This window comes from Phacochoerus africanus, chromosome 6 (genome assembly GCF_016906955.1).
Source record: "Phacochoerus africanus isolate WHEZ1 chromosome 6, ROS_Pafr_v1, whole genome shotgun sequence".
NCBI lineage: Eukaryota > Metazoa > Chordata > Mammalia > Artiodactyla > Suidae > Phacochoerus > Phacochoerus africanus.
This window is the reverse complement of record NC_062549.1, coordinates 66,556,453-66,573,603: the sequence shown is the minus strand read 5'-3', so window position 1 is coordinate 66,573,603 and position 17,151 is coordinate 66,556,453. Positions and strand designations below refer to the sequence as shown.

The following is a 17,151-nucleotide window of genomic DNA, read 5'->3' as shown; positions in this document are numbered from 1 at the left end:
TAATTCTGCTCTGTCTTACATTTGAGTTGTGGTTCCTAAGGTTGTTGGATGTTAGGGGATCTGTATAAACTCTGGTATTACTCCATAGTTTACAAAAATGGGAGACTAGGCTAACGAGGTATAGTACACCCTGTAGTTAGCAGAGTGCAATTGCAAAGATACCTTCTGTAAACAGATTTCTCCACATCTTTTCCTACTTAGTTTTCTTTCCAAGTTTTATCCAGCTTCCCTGGTAATCACACTTCAAAACACTCTGCCTGTCCTAGAATCTTTGCCATCTCTTCTCTTCAGGTAGACCATTGTAGCTGGTGGGACTGATGGTCTCTTTTTGATAGCCAATTTCATTGAATCTCCTTGATCATTGTTTTAACATTTATTTTATTGAAGTATAGTTGATTTACAATGTTGTATTAATTTATGTCGTACATAAATGATTCCATTATATTTATATATATATCCATTCATTAATATATATATTCATTTTCACATTCTTTTCATAGGATATTGAATATATTTCCCTGTACTATACAATAGGACCTTGTTGTTTATCCATCCTGTATATAATTGTTTGTATCAGCTACTTCAAAACTCCCAATCCATCCCTCCCCCAGCCTCCCTCCCCCTTGGCAACCACAAGTCTGTCCTCTATATTGGTGTCACTCCTCTATTGTTATTCTCATATTTTGTCTTTATTTTTGTTCATCTCTGTTTTGGAGCCATTATCCAACTCAAAACAAACATTCAATTTTTAAAATTTTTCTCTAGTTCATATTTGGACTATATTTCTGTGGATTCTAAATAGATCAAATATGTGACCTTTCTCTCCACCTTTTAGAATCTCCCCAATTCTGTCATTTCTGAAATATTCAAAAGTTTTACACAAAGTCTTTGTCTCTTTTTTTTTTTCCTGGTACCATTCTGGATTTCTCGTTTATTTTCCTAATAGGTATATATATTTTTTAAATGTTGAAGAAGTTATTTTACAAGGTAATTTTATTTTTTAACTTAATTTTACTGGAGTACAGTTGATTTCCAGTATTATATTAGTTTCAGGTGTATAGCAAAGGTCTTTGTCTTTCTATGCTTCAAACAACCATCTTCTATCTTTTGATTAGTTAGCATCTTAAATTAGAAATTTGTGTCTTTTCTAATAATCATTCTTCATTCTCTAAATATTTTGGAGTGATTTTTAGATGCTAAGCCCTGTGCTAAATATTATAGACAGTAAAAAGTTAGGTGTGTTTACCATCAGGCGGCCTCAGTGTATTCTTAGACCAGCCCAAGGTCTATCTGTGTGGGATAAGGAGTTCATAGGATCAAGAGGATATGTCCACCTGGAGCCTGACCATATGCCAAGTACCAGGAGCCTGGAGTCTGCTGCCCGTATTATCCCGGACTCTCTTCCTGGCACCATGTGATCCTCTTTCCCTAGTCCAGCCTTCCCAAGAGCTCATTTTTAGGTCTGAGGGTGAACATGAGTCTGACGTTTGGGGAGTGTCGAAAGGACCTTGGAGATGCAGGCAGGGGTATCTACTTTTGTGTTCATGAGGAACCTTGAGGTGCAGTGGGGTGGGGGGGGCAGTGTGTGAAAAGTGACAAAAGGTTATGGAGTTGGGGTCAGTGCTGCCTTCCTGCTCTCCCTTTTCTTCCAAGTTACAGTGCAGAGCTTGAAGGAATACAAGAATTCTGAATTGGAAGCTGAACTGAAATTGAACTGAAAGTCAGACTGCATTGTGTGTAATTGTTGGCAGTGTGAGCCTGTTTGACCTCTTGCTTCAGGCCCTGCCCTGGTTGAGGGTGGACCTGTGGAGCGGACGATGTAGGAGAGACTGCTCCAGGCCAAGGCAGTCAGGGTGGCACACTCTGATTGTAAGGGTCAAGGGAACACATGGCAGGTGGGCAGGGCAACACAAACGCAGGGAGTCTCCCCGGATCAGCAACACTGGACTTAGACTTGCCTAAAGTAACCTCTCACCAGGTGACATCAGAAAGAGGGCACAAGGGAGTTCCCCTCGTGGCTCAGTGGTAATGAATACGACTAGTATCCATGAGGATGCAGGTTCAATCCCTGGCCTCGTTCAGTGGGTTGGGGATCCAGCATTGCTGTGGCTGTAGTGTAGGCCAGCAGCTACAGCTCCGCTTCGACTCCTAACCTGAGAACCTCCATACGCCAAGAGTGCGGCCCTACAAAGCAAAAAAAAAAAAAAAAAAAGTAAGAAAGAGAGCACAAAAAGGGGCACAAAGGAGTGGCTGAGGTGGGGAGCAGGGAGGGAGGGCCTGGAGGTCTTCAGTATGGCTGGAGCTTTGGGAGGCCCTGAGTTGAAGGAGGAGAGATGATCAAGAGGAAAGTCCTGTCACGGATGCTGTCACGCTCCCTTCTCCCAACAATTACTTGCTCCTGACTTGTGTCATTTGCATCTTTCTCCTTCTGATGCTCCAGGCTTTTAAAAATCCCTTTGATCTCATCATCAGTCAATCTTCCCTTTACCCTTGAATTTACTGCTGAAAACTCATTTGTGTAGATGAAGCCATTCAATAATTACCTGTCATTGAAAGTGTGAGACTCCTTTAATGAAAGCGACACAAAAATAAGAATAGATAAATTAAAAAGTAGCATTTGATTTCCCCATAGTCAGGTTCCCTTCTGAGCTATATTCTTAAAGAAAAGCATCTCCCTAATTTTCCTTCCTTCTGTAATATAAAGTTGGTTTCCTCTTTCATTCACTAAAACTCTCCTAATACCAGTACTGATACTTATTATCCTGATTAATGATGGTGACAGCCAGGGTTTTATTCTTGTCTTCTGTGCCTTGCAAACATTATTTCATTTAATCCTCACCATAACCCATGAGGCATGTAGTGTTTTCACCATTACAGGTGAGGAAATCGAGACCAGGAGAGTTAGGTAACTTGCCCAGTGCACATGAGCATAAGCAGCGAAACTGAGGTATGAACCCATGTTTACTTGACTCCCAAACCTGTGCTCTTGCTTCTTTAGGATGTCACTACCTTTTGTCACCTTCTGATAATGGATAGAATCAAGGCCAAGCCTTTTAGTAACCAGCTCCTAAGCCCATATTAAGCAGAAGAAATACCGTAGTATATAAATACAGCTGGCAAGTTTGGACACCCTAGTGGGAATTGTCTTTTCAGATTATCCTAGAGACTATAGCTACACTAACTGTGATACTTTGTGAGATAAAGAACTCTTTTTATCTTCTACTCTGAGTCACTTTTCTTATTTATTTGCAGATCACTTCTTTTTCTTAGAAAACTGATTCTGCTTCTATTCACTTTCTCCTAAGCATGTCACAGTTCTCCTAGTGACACTGTTAAGGACATCAGCTGCCAAGTTTGTGGCAGGCTACATAATGTTAATTCAAGCATTTTGGTTATTTGGTTTGAATCTTAATTCTGCAGATATTCTCTTTGGACCACTTAAGAGATCACTTTAAAAAAAGTTTTTTAAATGGCCCTTTTCAAATAAACTTGTTAAGGATTAAAAATACACCTTTAAGTGTACTTCTGCATTATACTACCTGCATTTATTTACAAGTCAGTGAAAAAGAATTTTTCTTATGAAGTTTAAATTATACTGTAGCCCTTAAATATCCTAAGTAATGCAAAAATGTCTGAAATGTGAAACTGGTCTTTTCTGAGGTTGAATTAAAAACTCAGACACATATGTTAAAAGAAACCAGCACAAAATTATTTGTATCCAAGCATCTGTTAAAGAACTGTGTTTCCCTTCATGTAGGGAAATGCCTAGTATTATTACTTATCTAAAAAACTGATCATTTTTTAAAATTAAGGAAACACTGGCTGAGAACAAGAGAAACATAAAAGTCTTGGTATTTCATGAGCCTTGAGTATCAGTTTTCTTGTAGTTTTCATCTAAGTCACAGCTCAGGAAGTTGATCACCTTAGCCATTTAGGCATTTTGCAGAGACACAGGTTAATTTAATTTTAAAAGAATACATTGTACGTTTGGTTTAAATTATGAAGCTGACATTCATTTTTCACTGACCTCAGAGAATTTATACAGGTACTTTACAGATTCCCAAGTGACATCTATTGATTTTTTTAAAAAGCTTAATGGAACAGAATTTAAAGGCTTAATTATTTCAAATGGTAAAAATCAAAATTGCTCACTGATTTTTATGAGGTCACTGTTATAATTAGATTAGCTTAAGATTGAATCAGAACAAGAAGAGTGTCCTTTAACTACTTTTCTAGGTAGTATAACCAATAATTACCACTTTACATAGACCAAAAGATTTAGATCAATGAGGGATTAGATATGTGACCAGGTAGATCTAGCCAACAATAAGTAGAGCGTTATAACATTTTACTCTGAGTTTTTGAGAGTTTCATTAGGACCTTACAGTTATGCCTGTAACAATATATTTTAATATTGGAAATGCCTGTTTATTTTAAAGTATCTTTTTTACTGCAAAATAAAACCCAAGTATGGAAAATAGTTCTACCATGACAGGTTAAGGACAAGGCGTTGTTACTACACTGACTTGGGTCGTAGGTTCAGTCCTTGGCCTGGAAACTTCTGAATGGTGTGGGCACGGCCAACCCCCCCCCCCCCCAAAAAAAATGGTTGTTTCTCATGTTATCTTAGCAGCCACTGATGCTTAATACCCATATCTATTTATTCACTGATAGTTGTAAAGTGGTGATACCTAAATTCTATCATTTTTTAAAATTTATTTGTTTGAATACTTTTCCTAAGAGACCCTTTCACTGTTTGGCCAGTATGCATTCTCCTAAAAAAAGGCAGGATACATACTTGATTTCTCTTCTTTATTTACTAGTTTTCAAGATAAGGAATAGGTTACCTATTATCTTCTGAAGATAAACTTATTTGGTCGGTTTCAATAGATGGCAGTTATTATCCTTGCTAACAATTTTCAAATTGTCCCATCTTTGGCTTGTGAGAGCTTTGTCATGTGGGTTTGTGGGTCATGCCCCTGTTAGTCCTTTATAGCCTCCTTGCTACTGTGTATGTAGCACAAGATGCTCCAAGCTCATGTCATACATATCCTGCCCAAGTATGGAATCAGCCTTTTTGGTTTTGAAAAGCTGTCGTTTCTTCTGGTGAGAAATGGTATTTTAAGACCACAATCTGGACACCTAGGATGCTCATTGCTACTGGGTTGATGATTATTTCCAGCCCCTTTGAGTGGACAGTTAGTTCACACTAACATTTTCAATTCAAAATAGAGAACACCAAGACTTAAATTTAACTCCTTTTCTTATTAGATCTCTTTTTTTCTTTCTTTATTTTTTTTAAATGGCTGCACTTCTGGCTGTCACCATCATTAACTTTTTTTAACGGTGGCACCTGTGGCATGTGGAAGTTCCCAGGCTAGGGGTCAGCTGCCAGCCTAGACCACAGCCACAGCAACACCAGGTCCAAGCTGCCTCTGTAACCTACATGGCAGCTTGAGGCAGCGCCAAATCCTTAACCTGTTGAGCAAGGCCAGGGATTGAACCTGCATCCTCATGGACACATGAATCCTTGGGTTCTTAACCCACTGAGCCACAGCAGGAACTCCCTCTTATTATAGCTTTATCTCCTTTTATCAATACCAACAGTTCTGATTCTCAGTGATAAAGTTGATATTGGAATAAAAATATTCCGCAACAACTCATCTATTCCATGTTACACACAGAAGTCTCAGGATAGAAATATCAATCCATCTACCAATATAAATACTGAAAAAAATGCATATGCCTTCTCTATTCTCACTCAGTCTTTTTTTTTTTTTCAGGGCCGCACCCATAGTGTGGCATATGTAGGTTCCCAGGCTAGGGGTCTTATCGGAGCTACAGCTGCTGGCCTACGCCACAGCCACAGCAACACCAGATCTGAGCCGAGTCTACACCACAGTTCATGGCAATGCCGGATCCTTAACCCACTGAACAAGGCCAGGGATTGAACCCACAACCTCATGGTTCCTAGTCAGATTCATCTCTGCTGTGCCATGACAGGAACTCCTCACTCAGTCTTTTAATAGTTGTACCAAATCCACACTGTCAGAGTATATAGCCGATGCATAATATATTCTCTGCTTTTCACCTGTCATGTGGTCTTCAGACAGGTAACTCTATAGTTAATGCTCACCATCTGTTCTTAGATCCAGGCGTTTTGGTTTTCTAAAGTTCATTATCCATTAGATTATTAGGCTCACATTTTCTTTCCTTCCGTATCATAAATATATTACTTCATTTTTCTTTCATAAGTCACTCCTGTTAAAGTCTAATGATAATCTAAATATTTCCCCGTTAAGTCATATGACATGTTTTACTAGATGCCCAAAGGATGTTTTTTCTTTAAAATGCAGTGAATTTGCTAGAGTATGTTAGTTTGACTACTATTGCCAGGTATATAGTGCAACATGTAACTTCTTTTATTATTATTTCAGGGAAGTGTTCTTGTATAACAACTTTGTGCATCGATTGTTTTCTTGCTTTTGTTTTCTGCCTTAGGATCTCTATTTTCTTTATATTTCATCTTTTCTGTCTATCTTCAGTATTTATCACTTTCCATAACATCTCTTTTAAAAAATACCTGTATCTCTTTTTGATTAAAAATATTCTTTCCTATTTACCCTATAGGTTTTTTTTTTTTTTAAAAGTATTATCTGTTGTTTTTGTTTATTCATGTGTTCCTTCTATTTTAGTCTTTATTTCTAAAAGATTTTTTTAAAAAACTTCCCTTAGAGATAAAACTTTCACTGTATGCAGACGACATGATACCATACATAGAAAACCCTAAGGACTCAATCCCAAAACTACTTGAACTGATTAATAAATTCAGCAAAGTAGCAGGATATAAGACTAACATTCAGAAATCAGTCGCATTTCTGTATACCAACAATGAAATATTAGAAAAGAATACAAAAATACAATACCTTTTAAAATTGCACCTCACAAAATCAAATACCTCGGAATACACCTGACCAAGGAGGTGTGAGAACTATAAAACTTTAATCAAAGAAATTAAAGAAGATGTAAAGAAATGGAAAGATATTCCATGTTCCTGGATTAGGAAAATCAATATTGTAAAAATGGCCATACTATCCAAAGCAATCTACAGAGTCAATGCAATCCCTATCAAATTACCCATGACATTTTTCACAGAACTAGAACAAACAATCCAAAAATTTATATGGAACCACAAAAGACCCAGAATCGCCAAAGCAATCCTGAGAAACAAAAACCAAGCAGGGGGCATAACTCTCCCAGACTTCAAGAAATATTACAAAGCCACAGTCATCAAAACAGTGTGGTACTGGTATCAAAACAGACAGACAGACCAATGGAACAGAATAGAGAATCCGGAAATAAACCCTGACACCTATGGTCAATTAATCTTTGACAAAGGAGGCAAGAACATCAAATGGGAAAAAGAAAGCCTATTCAGCAAGCATTGCTGGGAAACCTGGACAGCTGCATGCAAAGCAATGAAATTAGAACACACCTTCTCACCATGCACAAAAATAAACTCAAAATGGCTGAAAGATGTAAATATAAGACAAGACACCATCAAACTCCTGGAAGAAAACATAGGCAAAACAGTCTCTGACATCAACATCATAAGCATTTTCTCAGGTCAGTCTCCCAAGGCAACAGAAATTAGAGCAAAAATAAACCAGTGGGACCTAATCAAACTGACAAGCTTTTGCACAGCAAAGGAACCCAAAAAGAAAACTAAAAGACAACTTACAGAATGGGAGAAAACAGTTTCAAATGATGCAACGGACAAGGGCTTGATCTCTAGAATATATAAGCAACTTATACAACTCAACAGCAAAAAAGCCAACCACCCAATGGAAAAATGGGCAAAAGACCTGAATAGACTGTTCTCCAAGGAAGATATACAGATGGCCAACAAGCACTTGAAAAAATGCTCAACATCGCTGATTATAAGAGAAATACAAATCAAAACTACCACGAGATACCACCTCACACCAGTCAGAATGGCCATGATTAATAAGTCCACAAATAACAAGTGCTGGAGGGGTTGTGGAGGAAAGGGAACCCTCCTGCACTGTTGGTGGGAAGGTAAACTGGTACAGCCACTATGGAGAACAGTTTGGAGATACCTTAGAAATCTTTACATAGAACTTCCATGTGACCCCGCAATCCCACTCTTGGGTATATATCCGGGCAAAAACTCTACTTAAAAAAGACACATGCACCCACATGTTCATTGCAGCAGTATTCACAATAGCCAAGACATGGAAACAACCCAAATGTCCATCGACAGATGACTGAATTAGAAAGATGTGGCATATATACACAATGGAATACTACTCAGCCATAATAAAGAACAACATAATGTCATTTACAGCCACATGGATGGAACTGGAGACTCTCATATTGAGTGAAATAAGTCAGAAAGAGAAAGACAAATACCATATGATATCACTTATAACTGGAATCTAATATCCAGCACAAATGAACATTTCCACAGAAAAGAAAATCATAGATTTGGAGAATAGACTTGTTATTGCCCAGGGGGAGAAGGAGGGAGTGGAAGGGATCGGGAGCGTGTGGTTAAGGAATGCAAACTATTGCTCTTGGAATGGATTTACACTGAGTAGCATTGAGAACTATGTCTAGATACTTATATCGCAACAGAACAAAGGGAGCAAAAAAAATGTATACATGTAAATGTAACTTGGTCCCCATGCTGTACAGTGGAAAAAAATTAAAAAAATAAAAAATAAAAAAATAAAAAACTTCTCTTTCCTATATTTAATATTTTAAAAGTCCAACTTAAAATATTTCCGTTTTTCAGTATTGTGAAAAAAATTGTCCATAGCACTAGATTACCAAAATACTAAAATATATATTTTCTGGAGTTCCCGTCGTGGCGCAGTGGTTAACGAATCCGACTAGGAACCATGAGGTTGCGGGTTCGGTCCCTGCCCTTGCTCAGTGGGTTAACCATCCGGCGTTGCCTTGAGCTGTGGTGTAGGTTGCAGACGTGGCTCGGATCCCGCGTTGCTGTGGCTCTGGCGTAGGTTGGTGGCTACAGCTCCGATTGGACCCCTAGCCTGGGAATCTCCATACCCCGCGGGAGCGGCCCAAGAAATAGCAACAACAACAACAACAACAACAACAACAAAAATAAATAAATAAATAAATAATAAAAAAATAAAATAAAATATATACTTTCTAATACATAGTTTTTGTATTTTAAGGTGAAAGTTCTATTTAATAACTACTTACAAATCCTAAGTAATCAGCAATTTCTTCAGTGTATTTACTGCACATTTCAATAATAATACCTACTCACTGATTTTAAAAGTGAGTTAGCTCTTTTATCCCACTACTTAAAAACTTTATGGTTTATATAGGCTGTATGTAGATCCAGAGCCGGTTAAGATCTACAAATTCTTTATTTGTTTGCTCAAATCATTCATTCTTCAAATATTTAGTTTTCATCTGTATTGCCAGGCCTGTACTGGATTTGGGAAGCAAAAGTTAATTAAAAAAAAAAAAAAAGAAAGAAAGAAATTCTGCCCTCCAACAACTTAGAGTTAAATGGGAAAGAGAGAGCAGCCCATGGTTCTAATAGAGGGTGATATGTGTTTTGGTAAAGGTGTACACACTGTCTAAGGGCCATGAAAAGATTTGAGTGATGGAGTCACAGTTGGAGGTGTGAAAACCAGTAGGTGGGTGGACCAGCAAAGATACACACATTTACAGAGTAATAATACTGCGCTTTACAGCTGCATAACTCTAAAGATTTCAGTACTCTTTCACATTCGTTATCCCATATAAAACGGCTCTTTGGTTCTCTTGTTTAGACTTTACATATAAAGAAACCTAGCTTCCAGGAGTTCCCATCGTGGCACAGTGGTTAATGAATCCGACTAGGAACCATGAGGTTGCGGGTTCGGTCCCTGCCCTTGCTCAGTGGGTTAACGATCCAGCGTTGCCCTGAGCTGTGGTGTAGGTTGCAGACGCGGCTCGGATCCCTCGTTGCTGTGGCTCTGGTGTAGGCCGGTGGCTGCAGCTCCGATTCAACCCCTAGCCTGGGAACCTCCATGTGCCGTGGGAGCAGCCCAAGAAATAGCAACAACAACAACAACAACAAAAGACAAAAAGACAAAAAAAAAAAAAAAGAAACCTAGCTTCCAAAGAGTAATTTCACTTTCCAAGATCTTATGGCTGATAATTTGCTGTTATTGGCTGAGCGAATAGTTGGAGGTCAAATGGATTTTTTAAAGTCAATTGGCCAATAATATATATCTCAGTTTATTTTATGTCATTGCAGTTAAAAATTATTAACACTAGCCATCCATACAACAGCCTTGCCCTCTCATCTTGTCCCTGCTCTAGTCCAACATCCATTGATAAAAATTACCACTCACCCAAATGGGGAGCCTCTCACTCACTACTGGCTTTGCACTCCTGTTTTTTTAACATGGAAAGAAAAAAAGAATAAAATACTGTTTTTTTTTTTCAACTGAATAGACTTTTCACAAAATAACAAGGAACGCTAAAATGCCCTAAATTGTCTAAAATTTGATGTTATTGATAATAGTCGTTAGTCCCACAACTTCTCTTGCATTTTAAAATTCTTTTAAGATAAGTCTCTAAGGCAAGGGCATTATCACTTAAGGAATTACTTAGCTTAACATGAAAATATTGAGAGAGATGTGTAAATTGTTTTCTTTCTTTTTTTGTTATTTACAAGTTGGTTGCATGCATAGGGATTGAGTGTTATTTGTCCCTTCTGAAAGGACAAATTTGGCTTCTAATCATGCCTTAGGTTGCTGATTCCTGGTAGAGACATAACCGGCACCAGCAGTGGAACTTAAAGGCAGAGTAAGAGCATTAACATCTCATCTTAAAATGCTACTGTTAGCCCTTACGGTGCTAAAGGAGTCCCGTTTCTTCTATACTGGACAGAGATGTCACTTTCAGAGAAAGATGTCTACACTGGTGCTGTATTTGTTCATGAGATTGCAAGCAACTTTTTAGAAAAAAAATTTCAATATGGAAAGACACTGGGGCCAGTTAGAAACAGCATCATTTATATGAGTAAGTCTGAAAACAAGTGCAACTATCACTTTATTGACTACATCAATGGTCTAAAAGACTTCTGAACTTTTGGAAAATTTCTGAGTTTCTAAACTGTTGCACCCAGTTTTTTTACTAGTTAGAAATAGATCATTGCCACGATCACTTGCACATCAGTAGTAGTTGCCGCTTAGAAAATTTGCCAGTTTGGAAAGCTGGACTTCAACCTCTGTCATCTGTCACAAATTCAGTAACCCTGTGTAATAGTGCAGTTGGAGAAACGTAACATTTAGCATTATGTTAGCAGCTATATTACAGGAAATCATAGAATAAAACTAGGAAATGACACCATGCTAACATCTCTATATCTCAAAACGCAGTACACAATTTCAGTGCATCATAGTTTACTTGATGCTCTTCATTGTACTACTTGTGGTTTCATATGTTTGCTCTGTTGTGTCTGGGCCCTTGAACAAAATTTTCCTTCTGCCCTGGTAGGAGTTCTCCTCCTTGTTCAGCTCCTTCATCTGCTTAATTGACTAAATCTTTAGGACTAAGCTTAACAGTAATTCCCTCAAGGTTTAATCCTTCTTTGTCTCCATCATACATACCCAGGGGCTACAGCAGTTCCCAGCATATGGAAGTTCTCAAAACGTGCTTGTTAAATAAATGAAAGGCTTGGTGCCTTTTCCTCCTGTTTTTTTCCTGTAGCACCTTGGACTTGTCCATGTCAAGTAACTTTTGTTCTATATTCCAATAACTTGTATATCTGTTTCCTCAAGGCAAACTTTTTTTATGGTAGGGGTTACTGCTTCTTCACCTCTTTGCTCCCAAGCCTAGCAGGTTATGCGGAGCACAATGGGTGCTTCATAAGTACTGGTGGAATAAATAAAGCGGGAAAGTGGTATGGGTCCCTCTGGTTCAGAAATGCCCTGGGTGTTCATCTGGAGCTCCCATTCTTCCATGGGTTCTAGGTACCCCAGGTATGTCTTAAGAAGGTATTCTCTCTGGAGTTCCCATCGTGGCACAGTGGTTGGCGAATCCGACTAGGAACCATGAGGTTGCGGGTTTGATCCCTGGCCTCACTCAGTGGGTTAAAGATCTGGTGTTGCCTTGTGGTGTAGGTCACAAACACGGCTCGGATCCTGCATTGCTGTGGCTGTGGTGTAGGCCGGTGGCTATAGCTCTAGTTAGACCCCTAGCCTGGGAACCTCCATATGCTGCAGGAGTGGCCCTAGAAAAGGCAAAAAGACAAAAAAAAAAAAAAAGGTATTCTCTGTATCTGGATTATTCTTTAGTTTCATTTTAAAGAAGATCGGAAGGAAGAACCGTTCTGGTGGAAGTAGGTTTCTCAGCGAACTTTCTTTGAAGGAAATTAATACCAGAGGTCTTAGACATAAAATGTTTGAGAATAAATGTATCCTTCATGCAAGTACGAGTGTGTATGCATTTTGCCTAAGGATTAGCAAAAGATGACCAAGAAACACTTACTGACTGAAACAAGCGCTGCCTGGTATGGTAGGAAATGGTAATAGATCTGGGAAAGTGTGGGTCTAGTCCCAGCTCTGTCTCTAGGGTAGCCCTTCTCACTGAGAATATTTCCTTCACTGGAAAAGGACCAGGAAGGGATGAGAGCCTTCGTCTCTAACAGCCATGAGCCCATGTCATACATTAAGCAGTAATCACATCAGCCTCTTTTTCTTTCTTTCTCTGAGTTTCTAATATATTTCATAATTCCCATTCAAAACATTTTTGTCTCAACTGGTGGTTATATTAAGATGCATGATAAGTGGAACCACATTTCAGGAAATACCTTTTCTTCCTTCTTTTTTTTGTTTTTAAGGCATAGTTTCCATGGATTCTGCCCTTTCCCTCCTTCACACGCCCCTGTCTGCCTCCCTTCTCTCCCCTTTCTTCTCTGTTTTTCAAGGGAAATGGCATTTGCGTATTTTTGATTCCTTTCCAGGTGATTAACAAAATATCGTGTTGTTAGAATGACCTGATATTTAAAATGCCAATTCTTTAAAACTAAGCAAAGGATGAGTGGAGTTGATAGCTTCCCACTTTGGATGGGATTTTATTTCCTTACCACCTGTGGGGGAAGGAGGGAAGGTCAGCATTTCAGCAGCACCATGTTGGAAATGGGGACCCTAAGGCAGACGTGTTGAATCAAGCCTCCTGACTGGGGCCATCTTTTCTGACCCTAAGACCTGGAGACCCTGACATCCTGTTCTTTGCTATGTTCGCTTGGCTCTGTGCCACACTCACAAAAAGGTTTCCTCTGTATTTTCCTTCTGGAGTGTTTCACTTTGTGCCCCTTATTCATCCGTGCCGCCCAGGTCAGTGATTTATGAAAGGTGGTTACAGCCCACTTCCAAGCTGTGTGGCCTTTGAAACAAACGGGCTTGTGTAGGTTGCTCCTTTGCTATGGCGTGGATATTGAAAAGAACCTGGCACTGTTGGAAACAAAAAGCCTGTCAAGAAGCCCTATGGTACACCCAGTGTTTTAGTTCTGTCTGGTCATCAAGAGGACTCTCAGTCATTGTCTGGTCTTTGCACTAGCATCTGGATAAATGCAGAAAAGCATTGCACTGCAGAGCCAGGGAAACAAATTGCCCTCTTCGGGCAGCACCTCAGATGCTGGCCCTTCCAGAGAGCAGATCTGTAACTCCACGCAGTTCGCCACCTCATCCACTTACCCTAGCAACACAGGCAGAGGGAAAGGGATTATTGGCAAAAAGGATAGTTCTGTCAGGCTGAAGAGCCAAATTGGAATCACCCACAGCATTCTTTCATCAAACGAGATGCTCCAGCAGGTTTGACTATAAAAAGCAGTTTATCTGAAGTAAGTTCCCATCCCTCTCCTCCTGCTTTGTGTTAAATTCCTCAGTTTGGAGGATTTATATGGATTTGATTTTTCCTAATAGTTTATGTTTTAGTTTAAGTAAATATATAACTATCCTATCTCTTTTGCTATCTTATCCATTGAAAAATCCCACAAACTTGGAAGCATTTGGAAACATTTAAACTTCAGCATATTAATTTTTTGCTAGTGGAAACCATGATTCGTGAAAAAATATGACCATGTCTGTGATTGCTAAGTTTTTAGGAGTCCCAGAACTTTATTCCCAGCTTAATTTTTGCTTTGAAAAAGTGCTTTTTTTCCTTCTTCTTCTTCTTTTTTTTTAACCTACTGAAAGTGCTTTGGAGTATACATCGCATTTTTTTTTAAACTGAAGTAAATTTTTTGATTTAAAATTTTTACTTCAGCAAAGTATAAGAGTGTCAGGATTGAATCTAGTCCCAGCAATGTCTTGCTTGGCTCCTGGACTTTAAGTTCTTGAGCCAGCAGCACTGTCTTCAATTTCTTTATGCATCAAATGGACATGAGGATGTCTTACTCTCAAGCTATAGTGAAAACCCATCAAATAAGATTATGTGAGAGCTGGGAAAAGTTAAAAGGAGAGTTTTTTTTTTTTTTTTTTTTTGTCTTTTGGCCTTTTAGGGCCACACCCGCAGCATATGGAGGTTCCCAGGCAAGGGGTCTAATCAGAGCTGTAGCCACCGGCCTACGCCAGAGCCGCAGCAACTCGGGATCCGAGCCGTGTCTGTGACCTACATCACAGCTCATGGCAACGCCGGATCCTTAACCCACTGAGTGAAGCCAGGGATTGAACCCACAACTTCATGCTTCCTAGTTGGATTTGTTTCTGCTGCACCGTGATGGGAACTCGCCAAAGGAGAGTTCTTGAAAAGTTGTAGAAACAAATGTAAGCTTTATTAACACTTACTTGGTTATTTTTGAAACACATATGGTGTCCTAAAATTTATTATTTTGTTATATCTCAGAATTTATTTCCAAATGTCTCTGGCCGTGAGGTAGAAAAATGTAACTTTTCCTAACTGAATCACTGTGTTGTACACCTGAAACTAACACAATAATTGTAAATCAGCTATATGTCAATAATATATATATATATATATATATATATATATATATATATATATAACTTTTACAAACTGACAAGTCGTTTGGCAATTTTGACCATCAGTGTTGAGAGGAGTTTGTGATATATTTAATTCAATATTTTAAATTTCAATGATTTAAAATCTCAGTGATTCCTAACATTCAGTGAAGTGCCAGAAAAAGGCACAGATAATGGAGAATTTACTAAGAGCATACAAGTAAGGTTAGAAAGACTGTATATAAACATCTAGAAAAGGGCAGGCTAATGACCAGTACTCTTTCCTTAAGTATTTTTAAGTCCTGTGTATTAGGTCTTCACACAGATTTATGGAATACGGAATTAGTGACTTTTTTTTCTTAATGTGACTTTCAGTGCATATTTATAAAGTTAGTAACAAAATTTTATACTATGACTGATTTAGCAGCACTCTGTTTTAAGGTGTAGTTATCTACTTGAAGTGGGTATTTGTTTACAGGACCTAACCTCTACCGAAAAGGTATAGTCTTGCCTTGAAAAAGGTATTATCCCCTTCAGAGTAAGTATTTGCCAAACTGATAATCCCACAAGGTTCAACTGAGATGAGGGGAGAATAGTTGCTCTAGGGTTTCACTCTTCTTTATGACTCCTCTTCTTTCATTCTTTCTCTCTTCTTCTCCTGACTTTTTCAACCTCTCTTCCTCTTTGCCTCTAGGGAGAAGCCTCCAGGGGAGGACAGTCATTGCAAAACTACATGGAAGAAGTGAGTCTTCAGGTGGCTGTGTAACACAGTCTGAAAATGGGTCTGTCACGTAGGGCGAATCACTCACTTGGGCTTCCTCCATCTGCCTATAGGGTGTCCAGTCTATACCCCATCACTGGTCATGCCCACAAAGACAAGACAGTAAATTACATGTTATCATAGGAAAGTAAGAAAAAAATAAAAAAGAGGAACTCTAGTGTTAAGAGAATTATAAATAAATACAGCATTATGTCAACTATACTCCAATAAATTACAAAAAAAGAAACAAAATGATGTTTTGTTCCTCCTTGGTAGGGAGGTCTTACATATTAATTCATCTTGAAAATGAAGGTAAAACTGTATAAACCTAAGGCTCTTGTATATTTTCACTCACAAACATTTGTTGATTGTCTTAATAAATGAGAAACACATGTTTTCTATTGGCCATGCACACACACAAAAAATAAGACATGATTGCTTCTCTTACAGAAAGAATAATCTGTACCAAATTGGCATTCATTCATGTGACAAATGCTGATCAAGGATGTTACATACAAGCCATTAAGCAAAGTGCTGTCTTGACAATAAAAATGTCTGGCAGATTTTTGTTGCAAAACCATTTAGACGCCTAGATTTATTTAGGAGATATTCAAGGGTGCTTTGTGTCACAGGATGTGTCTTTGGGCTGTCTGCAAACTGCATTTGGGAACTGTCAGATAAGCCAGAGGATAGACTCCATAAAACTTGGTCTGAAGCCAAACCACAATGGTCACTAAATTAGTCAATTGTGAATCTGTTACAGGTGAAGGAAACTGGGAAACAGTTTGGTGATGATATCATAGAAGTAGCAAATATTTGGTTTGAATATTGCTTCTCAGCAAGACAGAATCTGTTTCTCTAAATATGTTATTCTTGCATGCATCCATTCAAAAACCATTTTAAGTGGCCTACTCAATGTAGTAGGTAGTCCATACATTTATTCAGAGCATGTATCCATACTTAAACTCAATCTTGCTTCCACATATCACTGGGAGGGGAAAATCAGAGTGCATGGCACCCCTTTTTAAGTCTCTGACATCTCTGGTTTGCATGCTTGTTTGGAGATGGTTGAAGTTTTACCAAAGGCACTTGGAGAAAGGACAACAAAAGGAATGAAAGGAAATTACTGGCTAAATATTCTGAGTTCAGGTTAGAAAAATCAAAATACATGGGGCAAAAATTGGAGGATTGGTGGCACCAACTTTAAATTTCAGTTTAATGGATTTGATGCAGAACTTGAGAAAAATGCATTAATGTAATGAATGTTGCCCAAGGAGAAGAAGGCACTGTTTTCAATATATACACCATTAGAACTTCCCTTTAGGATTCTGTGGTTGCTCAAGCCCTAGACTCAGCGTTCCCCACTTAGTGGTG

The 17,151-nt window shown here is 38.6% G+C and overlaps 1 protein-coding gene across 8 annotated transcripts in view; it reads left to right on the top strand.

The window, feature by feature from the left end:
* The window catches only part of C6H8orf34 (chromosome 6 C8orf34 homolog), a 361,855-nt gene that overhangs the window by 310,840 nt on the left and 33,864 nt on the right, over positions 1–17,151 (top strand). For 7 of the 8 annotated variants that reach the window (XM_047783787.1, XM_047783785.1, XM_047783793.1 and 4 more), the window contains exon 11: positions 15,712–15,759. The exons of the other annotated variant lie outside the window; for it this stretch is intronic. In XM_047783787.1, coding sequence (XP_047639743.1) covers positions 15,712–15,759 — 48 coding nt within the window. The remainder of the gene's footprint in view (positions 1–15,711; positions 15,760–17,151) is intronic. 8 annotated transcript variants of the gene reach the window in all.